The sequence below is a fragment of the Camellia sinensis genome, chromosome 6 (genome assembly GCF_055761805.1).
Source record: "Camellia sinensis isolate YWXY chromosome 6, ASM5576180v1, whole genome shotgun sequence".
In the NCBI taxonomy this organism is placed as follows: Eukaryota; Viridiplantae; Streptophyta; class Magnoliopsida; order Ericales; family Theaceae; genus Camellia; species Camellia sinensis.
In genome coordinates, this window is record NC_138966.1 from 187823378 (window position 1) to 187834802 (window position 11425).

An 11425-nucleotide genomic window follows, 5' to 3' on the forward strand; every position below is an offset into this window, starting at 1 on the left:
TATTAATGGCTTGAAGAAAACCCCATTTTGGGCATTGTTTGATGCAATATTGCAAAACAAGCTGAATTATAAACAATGCAGAAAATATGATGACATTGTACTGAAAATAATTCAAACATACCAGCCAGGCAGCAGTGGTTCTTTCCAATTAGGATCAGAAACTGTAAAGCTAACAACAGAAGACATCAAGTCCATCTTCAGTATATCTTGTGGAGATGAGCCTATACATCTTGGTTATGGAGAAAAAGCTTGGAATCCTGATGTCAAGATTTAATCAGTCAAAGACAGCCCTCAACAAGAAGCAATGACGTATGTTAATTTATTCTAACTAACAAATTTTAATATCTTTTTCAAAAAAAATTCTTTTTTCCCTAACTATGTCAAAAATGATTTTTGTAGGAATGACTGTGGAATTATTGTTTGCTACATCATAAGACAATACATGAGGCATCAACCAATTCCAAACACATTATCACTAGGCACATCTACAAGACTCAGAGCAGACGTGGTACATGACTTCCTCAGTGATCCACAAAGATCAAACAAAGTCAAGTAGAGTCAACATTGCAACCTTCAATGAAATCTTTTTTAATGTGTAACTCAATGAACTCTTTTTTGTAACACTCTGATACAATGACTAATGTTTTTGTTAATAGTTCCAAGCATATTACCTAACAAACATATTATAATTTCTATGATGTGTAATGAAATATTTTGTCATACTCTCAAAGATATATGCACCCGAGCTTTGTTAATGTTTTTGTCCATATTCTCAGTTTCTATTATCCTGTTCCTCACACTACTATATGGGAAAAGCGAAAATAGTATTACATGTGAAAATAGTAGACACAAGACTTAAATGTATCACAATCAGTGCTTTGTTGATGTTTTTGTTTATATTTTTAGTTTTTATGCAGTTTTTTGTTGCCTCACAATCACTTATTTTCAAACTTAGAAACTTTAAAACTGATAATATTTTTAGTTTTATACAGATCACTCAATTTTCAAACAATAATATTATCACAACAATTTATTTGCTCCTTCACAATATTATGACAATTTGAAAAACTAAAATTCGAAACAAAGAATATTTTTACTTACAGTCCACTGTTACTTTAATCAAAACATAAAGCATTGACCACATCTATTTAGAATATTAATTTACATTCATTCAATTGATCACATTTATAACTAGTTCCAATTCATAACAAGAGCCTCACACTATTATCAAAAAATCAGCTATTTTGAACTAAAAACTTAAACTGAGAATATGTTCAATTTTTATACAGTATTCACATAATCTTCAAAACATAGAAAATTATTACTCAGCGCTCAATAGCACAAACTGCTACTTCAAGAAATTTATGAATACGAAATTTTTACAATCACAAAGCAGCTACAAAAAATCACAAAGCCTCCTTACACGATTTCTTATTATGATTGCCAACCTTCCCACATCTACTACAAGTAATTTGCCTCACTTTCTCACCATTCAAACGAATCCTCTTATTATTTGGCTTTCCTAGTTACTTCTTAGACAAAGGAGGAAGAACAACTTCACTATCACCATCAACATTACGATCTGGTTTCCAAATTGAGGGAACAGGATATATGGGAAAAGAATAGGACTCTCGATAACTTTGAACATAGAAGTATTGATCAACAAATAAACTCAAATCATGTCCACTCTTTTGTATAACACCAACTGCATGTGCATATGGAAACCCTTTCAACTGCCACTCGCCACAAGAACATATTCGTCTACTAATGTCAACTGAAACAAATGGATGTGAATGCACCTCATAGACATCATTTCTAGATGAACTAACAATCCATGGCCTCGAAGTATTAAAACCATCATGCAACTTGGACTCCATTTTAGGGCATATCAAACCATTCCATTTATTAACAAGTTCCCTCATCTTAACAATTTTCCTTATCAACTTAATTCTTACACTATCAATTAACTTTGTGATAGGCAAGTGGCGTTCCTCTCGTATCCACGAATTGAAAGATTCAACTACATTTGACCACATCTCTCCAAAGCGTTGCCCTAGAAAATATGCATTACTCCAATGATCATATGGTATGTCATCTAAAAACTTTTCAACTCTTGACCCACCTTTAGTTTTTAACTCAACCAAACATTGATGAAATGTTTCTTCAATTGGAGCATATGCACATTTCCCAAACATAGTGATCAACTTTTCTTTCAATCCATGAAACATACCACGCAAATGATGCCTCAAGTTCATCTTCATATGATATAAACAATAAGCATGGAAAGCCATTGGGAAAACCTTTGGCAACACTTCAACTAATCCAAGGTTACGATCTGACACAAATGTAATATTTCGTTCTGGTGAAACAATTCTACTCAAATGCTCCAAAAACCAACGCCAGTTATCTTGATTCTCTGAGCCAACAACTGCAAAACAAACAGGAAAGAACCCTGCATGTACAAAACAGAAAAAATGAAAATATTATATTATTCTTAGAAAATAGTAACACTTTAACATTGAAAATATCAAACACTAAAATGAATAACTGAAAAAATAAAAAAAATACATATACAATAACAATATTATATAAAATTTAAAACATTCAATTATATTTCTAAACTGAGAACTTTCTCAATTTCAGAACAGAGAAAACAAATTTCTTATGTACCTTGATTTCCATCTTTTTCTGTAGCAGCAAGTAAATTTCCTCTAAATCTTCCCTTCAAAAATGTGCCGTCAAGAAATAAGAGAGGTCGACAATAATTAAATCCACTAATGAAACCATGAAAAGAAACAAATAATCTCTTAAACCGTTTAGTATCATCGTCACACTCAAACTCAATGTAACTCCCTGGATTGCAACTCTTTGCAACATCCACATACCATCTTAACTGGTCAAATGACATTAAGTAGTCTCCAAAAATCTCACATTTTGCTTTCTCTACCCCCAACCAAGCTTGACGATAACTAACTCTCGGCTCATACACCAACTTAAAATCCCGAACAACATGAACTGGACGTGCCAATGGATTATCATGAACACCTTCAACAATTAAATCAGTAACTAAATCAGAACTCATACGAGAATGATTCATCGTATGTACTTCAGCACCATATGTGTGGACATTCATTATATAAAAGAACCCATTAGCATTCTCCACTCTACCATGAACATTCCACATACAACCTTTTGTCTCTCTAAACAAACATTGTGCGATAACATGAACTTTATCATTCTTAACAAATATGAACTCAAATCCACACTCAATAGAAAACTTCGACAATGCATTACGAAATTCAACAATTCCACCTTTAAATTTCTGTCCTACATGTGTAATACTAACTACCCAACCAGCAGACAACAGTACTTTTTCCTTGTGTCGACAAATTGATGATAACATATCAACCTCTTCTTCAACCTCCAACCTCCAACCTCGAATTCCTTTTGGAGAATGTAGATGCTCTGTTTGACAAGTTCACAGACTTACTGATGTCATGAGACAATGCAATATCACAAGCTTCAAGATCCAACATTGACTCTTTTTCTCCATAATCCAATCTTTTGTTGAGATAACCACAATCAATGGTTGAGTCTTTTACTCGCACAACAACATCAATACACTTTGAATCAAAATGCACAACTAATGCCAACAACAAATCCAACTCCTCATTGTTGTCCAACGTACAATTAGGATGTCCAGACGATGAGTAAGATAGATAAATATTATCAGATTGCAAATTATCGCATTTCAAACATAGCTTCTCAACCAACTGATCATATGTAACATTTTGATCAATCTTAATTGCAAATGTGAAACCATTATACTTGCACAACAAAAAAATAGGCGCACTTGTGCAACCTTCACTCATCTTTCAATCTAAACAAGAAAAAAAGATTACATCAATAAAAACCAGAATAATACTAAGAATTTTCTCAGTTTTCACAAATACTTCATAAAAATAAACACTAGAACAAAAAACTTCATAACAATACAAATACTTCACAAATCACGTTTTCAATTCATAAAATAAATAACCAAACCAAGAAATCATCCAGCAAATCACGTCTTCAATTCGTAAAAACAAAATTATTCAACATATTCTCATAAATAAATTCAATCAAAACTAAAGAAAATTCTAAAAAAACATAATATACAAAATCGAAACAATACATACCTATAAATCAGATCGAAGATCAAATATCCAGCAAATCAATTCTTCAATTTATAAATCGAAATCGCACAAAACAAACTCCAACAGATTTCAACTCAAAATGCGAACCAAACTAAGAAATCCTTCAAGTTCCTTTCCTATTCGAATCAAAATTGAGAAATCAATTACGTATAATAGCGAACCAAAGCAATAAATCCTTTAAGATCGTTCACGATTCGAATCTTCAGTTACTTCCATGACTGATCTGTTAACTGATTCATTTTTTCTTTGTAGTAAATAACATGAATGGAATTTTATATACAGTTGTTTATGTTAAAGGACAAAAACATCTTTTTACCTCTAAATGGGACTTATTGGTTCAAAAACTTTTTGATAGGACCTAAGCTACCACCAAATACATAGATAGGACTTTTAGGTAATTATCTCTATTATGAATTTTGCATAGTAATATTCCAGATAATTGTTTCACTAACTGATAAAACAAACTAAGTATGAGATTAAACGTTTTGGCCCTTCTACTTATTGATTTGATTCAACCATCCAATAAAACCTAAAAGATTATAAATTTTTTTCTAGTTTTAAAATTCAGAACATTAGAAGTTTTTTCATTTTTAATTTTTTTTTCCAATTTTTCACATTAATGTTCCATCATCATGCTCTTTTATAGACACAAAATTTTTAATTTTGCACAAAAAATAATTCAATTTTTTTAATTTTTTCAAAAAAACATCTCACTTTGCTTGGTTTTGGTTTTCAGAAAACAATTTTCCGAAAATTTTGCTTTTTTGTATTTTGTATTTTTTTTTTGTTTTCACTGAAATTTTTTAATATTTTAAGTAATTTTTTTAATTTTTAGACATACCTAACATAAATACACTTAAAAAGTATAATATTTGTGAAAAAAATCTTTAAAAAATTCACTAAATACCAAAAATATATAAAAAAAATTTACTAAAATTCAGTATATTTTTCATATTTTTGTGTATTTATTAATTTTTTAAAATATTTGTTCACAAATATTTTACTATTTAGATACATCTAAGTAAGGTGTATCTAAAAAAGTAAAAAATTGCTTAAAATTTTAAAAATATTCACTAAAAAAATATGAAAAATAAAAAACTCAATTTCTAAAAAACTGAACTCAAAAAAGTGAAACAAAACACATTGATTAGTTTTTTTTTTTTTCGGTTATGCTACAGACCCCCACTGGGGTCGACCCCCACTGACCCCTAGTGGGAGGTGGCAGCCCCTCATTCGTCCAAACACAAAAAAAAAAAAAAAAAACAAGTTTTTTTTTAAACCAATGGGAAGCCACCATTCATGACCCCCAGTGACCCCCACTGGGGGTCTGAGGCATTTTTCTTTTTTTTTTCACATAACTTTTTTTTTTTTTTAGTTTTTTGAATTTAAAAGTTGATATTTTAAAGTTTTGAAAATCAAAATAAATGTCAAATCATCATGTTCCTTTATAAATAATTATAAATGATGAACAATTATTATTTGAAGAGTAATTTCGACTATTAAAAATTTAATGCGACTTGAAAGTCTAAAAAATCTTAGTTAGGATAAAGTATAAGTTCATAAATTAAGACTTGCGTGTAAATATTCTTAAAAAAAATTAAAATTTTAATTATTAATATTTATAAAAAATTTCAATAATTTATTATTATTTTTACAAAATTACACTGATTTGATATTTCTCGTACAAAATTTCATAGAGAGAGTTTTTCTACCCTTGTTACTATTATTGTTATTTTCTTGAGATTAAATTTAATTATATTGTGAATCTTCTTTTGCACGTTTCCCTCTATAAGAAAACAAATTCTCTTTCATATCCAAGTTAGTGTTGGAAAAATAACATATCAGAGTGTATTTTGAAAAATAAATTATAAATTAATGAATAACTCTATCAATATTAATAATCAAAATAATTTTTTTCATAACTAGAGGCTAATTCCCCCATTAATATTAGGGTAAGCCATCTTTTTATTTGTCTTTTCTGACAAAATTATTGAAATTAACAGAAAGCTTAAAAGAAGGTGTTTCATGTCTTTCACGCTCACCGAAAATTCTATACTACACATTTTATTCGTCTTATCCATCAACAGTACTAGATATCCATAAAATTATTTAAAAAAATATTAAAATATATATTTAACAATTATATTTATTTTAAATGTGATTCACATTTTATTAATTTTAAATTTATGTCTTGCACTTTGTAAATATTCCTTATGCATGTACACACACATATACATCATTTTTTTTATTTTAATTACCGGGGTAAAATTTCATAATAGATAACATTTTTCTTATGCATATATATATACACATGTATACACTATTTTTTTTTTTAATGACCGGATATTCAGGCTAATTTATGTGCATTTCAATTAATATTGAGACTCGAGCAAAGCGCTCCCTCTACATGAATTAGGTAAATTTCGAATCAAACCTGCAAGCATAACTCTAGAGAGTTGATAACATCTAGTAAAAATGGAATTTGAAATTTAAAAAAAACACGCTCCAGTCTCAACCTATACTCACTAAGCGAATCTTGGGGTTACATATACACCATTTTAAGAGGGTGTAATATGAAAAAACAAATAAATAAATAAATAAATAAATAAATAAAAGGATAAGCACGTAGGCTCTAGTGGACACGAATGAAAACCAATGTTGAGGAACCCAATCCATGGCCCATAGTTGTGACCTTTTTTTCTTTTATCTTTTTTTCCCTCATACTTTTTATGCAATCTTTGAATATTGAATTTATTAAAGGAACAAAAAATATAAATAATTTAACTTTCTTTCCTCTTTATAACTTTTAAATTTTTTTCTTTTCTTTTCCTCTCTCTAAAAACCTATGATAAAAAAATAATGAAACTTGTGTATATTTAGGAGTTGTTTGGGATGTTCTAATAAGTGTACTTTTTGTCTTTTTAGACTAAAAATTTGAGAAAAAAAATATGGATGTTTGGGTTAACTTTTTGACTTTTTATGGAAAAATGTGTATTAAAAAATTGTATAAATTAATGTGTAGAGAAAAATTAGGATTGGGAGTTGTGCAGCCGTAATTTTTGACTTTTGATGAATAGTGATAACTTTTTAACTTTTTAACTTTTTTTTTTAACTTGTCAAACTTGACCTTAATACATAGCATGAACCATAACTTGTCTTTTTTTAAATATATCAACAACAAAATTAAGGAATATTCACTCTGTTTGGTTGAATTTTTAAAAACTATTTTACATTTTTTTTGGGGGGGGTAAAAACTAGTTTAGTTAAAATAAAATAAAATAAAATAAACCTCATCATTTCAATATAGAATATTCTCTATTTTAAGGAAAGAATAATTTTTAAAAATTTAAAACAATATTTTTAAAGTGTATTTTCATCTAACTAATTTCTATCTTATATGAAAAATAGGATGATTGGGATGTAAATGTACGAAAAGAGACAATTGTATAATGGGTGGATGACAGGGATTGCCATGGATGAAAGCATTGAAGGATGAATGAGGTTGAGAGTTGGGTCATATGTGGAGTGCTCAAAATTCACCCACATACACATATAGAGGTAGCCAATATATAGGGTTTTACAACCACTTGTAAGGATTTGATTGTCATGTTTGAACAATTAGCTCCCCACTAGATAGATAGTGTGCAGTTCACTTCATGTGTACCTTTCGTTTTTCTTTTTTTATGTTTTTTTGAATTTTCAATTTTGAAGAGTGAGTGAATTCTATGAGCTCTAATATATATTCATCTTTTGTTTTTTTATTCAATGTCACTTTTCATGTATTATTGAGGTTAATTTAGAAATTTTCTCTAGTTTTGTGGATCAACAATGCCATGGATGCAAGAAGTTACTTACAAAATTATCAGTAAGTGAAATATGTGGAATAAATTTGTTCTTAATGTGACGTACATTACATTAAATTTGAATTTACCGCACGTTTTATTTTTTAATCACTTTTCATTTTATTTAATTTTTTTTGGCTTCTTATTAGTTTAAATTTTTTTTTCCCCTCAACATTCTTAGGATAATGGTTCTAAATACACCCCCTAAACTCTTTAGCCCGTTGACTATTTTGATAAAATTGCATCTACAAGTTTAATTTATCCTTAATAACAACTATGTTATGTGAATATAAATTAAATGAGTGAGATTTAATTTTACACAAATGAATTAAGATAAAAATTATGTCTATACAAAAACATATATATATATATATATATTGTAACCTAGGCCTCGTTTGGAAACCAGCCCATTTAGCCAAAAAGTCAAAAAGTTACTAAAAAAGTTAAAAAGCCAACAACCCATATCAAAAGTCAAAAATTCTCATCTCAAACATACAAGTTTTTTTTAGCTCATATTTTAGCCAAATAGCTAAATAGTTACTAAATTAGCCTGTTCCCAAACAAGGCCAAAATTAATGAATTGAGACATTATTTAAAATAAATAAATAATTGATAGTTGGGGAATGGTATTGGACATATAAATGAAGGGTGATTAATTGGTAGTCCGAAAGTAGGGTTACGTGGTGTTTCATGGAGTATGATTAATGGAGAAGATGAAGTATTAATTATTTGTATCAGGTGATTGAGGAACATGAGAGGGTATAATAAATAATAATTGGTGAAGGAATATGATCACATGATATTCTAAAATTATTCTATAATTTTCCGTAAAGGAATAATACAAAAAATAGTACAAAAATACTAATGTGGAAGCACTTGTACTATTTTAAAATAGTAAATACTACATATTGTTAGACCAGCTTGTAGCACATCAGTATAACGACATGATGGTACAAATTTGCACATGTAAAGATGTGTATTTATCTACACATTGAATAAATGTGTTGAGAGAGAGAGAGAGAGAGAGAGGTGGAGGGAGAGGGAGAGGTGTTATCCACAACCAAAGAAGAAGGAAGGGGGATATAGGTCAATTTTTGTATGAGTTGTCCTTTTGAGCAGTGGGGGTTTTATTTTGTTTTTGTGTCTAAGGTTGGGTGGACAAATTGGTGGGGTTTTGGACGCAAAATGGTTCCTTTTCAAAAGCAAATATTCAACTTTTTTGTGGTGATCCCATCCCCATATATCTTCCATGTTGGCCACACCCACACCCAACACCAACTCAACCCAACATAAGGGCCCGTAAAAAGTAAAAATGATACATTTTTATAATTGAGAGAATCAAAATGTATAATTTTATAAATAAAGAAGGTAAAGCGATGTTCATTAATAATTGAGAGGATATATTTGTATGATTTTTATAATTAATGGTTAATATGTATAGATTTATAAATAAGAATGTAAAATGATATTCTCTAATAATTAAGAAAGTCTTTGAGTGATTAAACCCCACCTTTTTTTTTTCCATTTCAGAATTAGCATGATCTTTTCAATGATGCCATTTTTATTTTCTTTTAATTTTGACTCTCTTGCATTATCATTTCAGATTTTGACTCATAGCTCCCAAATTCTCAGGAGAGCCAGACAACTAGAAAATCTCATCATATATATCCTCTCTATTTGCATGCCGACAGTACCTTTTTTTCCCTTTCTTTTTCTTTTTTATGTTTCCTTTCCTCCCATTTTTTTTTTTAAAAAAAAAATTGTAATTAGAGCAATTCAACAATAATATTCTCTATTGTTTCTTCAATTTTTACTAACACCACAATAAAAAGCATTTTTGGCAACGTTTGTTAGCAACCAAACAAATATTTAGTCGCCAAAGATACATAATTGGCGACAAAATATTTATGGTCTCTAAAAACTAAACTTTTGGCGACGGATTTAATTTTTTGGTCGCGGTTGAGTTTGGCACCAAGTGAGAATTTTGCGCAAGAGCACTAAAAAAATTTTGGCTACCAAATTAATTTATGGCAACAGAAATTCTAGTTGCCAATTGTATTTGTTTGGTGACAAACATTATTTAGTCACCGAAAATCTGAATGATATTTATGGCAACCGAATTAATTTGGTCACCAATAAATTATTTATCCTTACCCTAATTTTTTTATTGCCAAAAATAGTTGACTGAACATTTTGGGTGAAGAAAGAAACAATTGACCATCACTTCACCATCTCATTTTCTCACTCCATCAAAAAAGGCACAACACAAGCATGCTCTTCTTCTTCTTCTTCTTCTTCTTCTCTCTCTCTCTCTCCCTCTCTCTTTTGCTCTCTCGGGCCGTCAAATGCGAAAGGCACAGCAGCGCTGGGTGGCGCCGGTGGTGCCGATCGCGACCCTCTCTTTAGGTCGCTGCCTTCTTCTCTTCTATGTCTCTAATATTCTAAATGTATTCCCTCTCCTTCTCTCTCTTGCTCTTTTGCACCGTCGAATGCGAACGGCACAGCAGTGCTAGGCGGCAGCAAATCGTGACACTCTTTTTGGGTCGGTGCCCTCTTCTCTATCTTTGGTATTTTGAATGTATTCCCTCTCTCTCCCCCTCTCTCTCTTGCTCTTTCGCGTCACTGAATGCGAACGACACAGCAGCGCTGGATGGCGCCGATCGCAACCCTCTCTTTAGGTCAATGCCTTCTTCTCTTCTCTGTCTTTGATTTTATAAATTTTCATCTTTACTTTCTCAACCCCAATTGAAACCCACAACAACACAAATATATCTCCTCATTGTCTACCAATCCTAACTCTTCTAATTTATAAAAAAGAAGATATGTCTTTTAATTCTCTCCTCCTCCTAGGAAGAGAGTTGTGGTTTTTGTAAGTCATGCGAAATCACAAAGGAGACCAACTACCCACTAAGCAAAACTTTACCCAAAAATAAAGAATACAGACAACTAGATGATCTTTTTTTCTCTATGAAAACCTTTTTTTTCTAATAAAAATGAAACAGAGAAGAGAAAGAAGGGCAGAGAGAAAAGAAGAACAAAGAGCGAAAGAGAAGTAGACATAACAAGAGAACAAAAGGAAGTGGCACGACCCAAACCCGCCCCTATGGGTTTAGCACCGTAACCGGCCAGTAACCCGTGATTACCAAAGGCCTGCTTAACAGTAAAGACAGTAATACAAAGTAAGGGGCTGGCGGAAGTCAAAACAGTAAATAAAAGGTATCCAATGAGCTGTGACATTCTGAATGCAAAAAGACTTTCCTGAACATATTCACATTCAAAACCAAAACAGTATATACATACATCATATACAGACATTTAGGTTAGGGACCAAATCCCTAACATAACAGTACAGTGCAAGTCTCAACATTTATTACAGAACAGAGGCAA

At 30.6% G+C, this 11425-nt stretch overlaps 1 protein-coding gene across 1 annotated transcript; it reads right to left on the reverse strand.

Annotated features, from left to right (window-relative positions):
• Positions 1-1526: 1526 nt before the first annotated feature.
• LOC145793914 (uncharacterized) lies at positions 1527-3872 on the reverse strand. The gene is made up of 3 exons (XM_082876812.1): positions 3422-3872; positions 2671-3327; positions 1527-2452 (listed from the first exon to the last, which is right to left on the reverse strand). The coding sequence occupies exons 1-3, from the start codon at positions 3870-3872 to the stop codon at positions 1527-1529; spliced, it is 2034 nt and encodes a 677-aa protein (XP_082732938.1).
• Positions 3873-11425: the final 7553 nt, after the last annotated feature.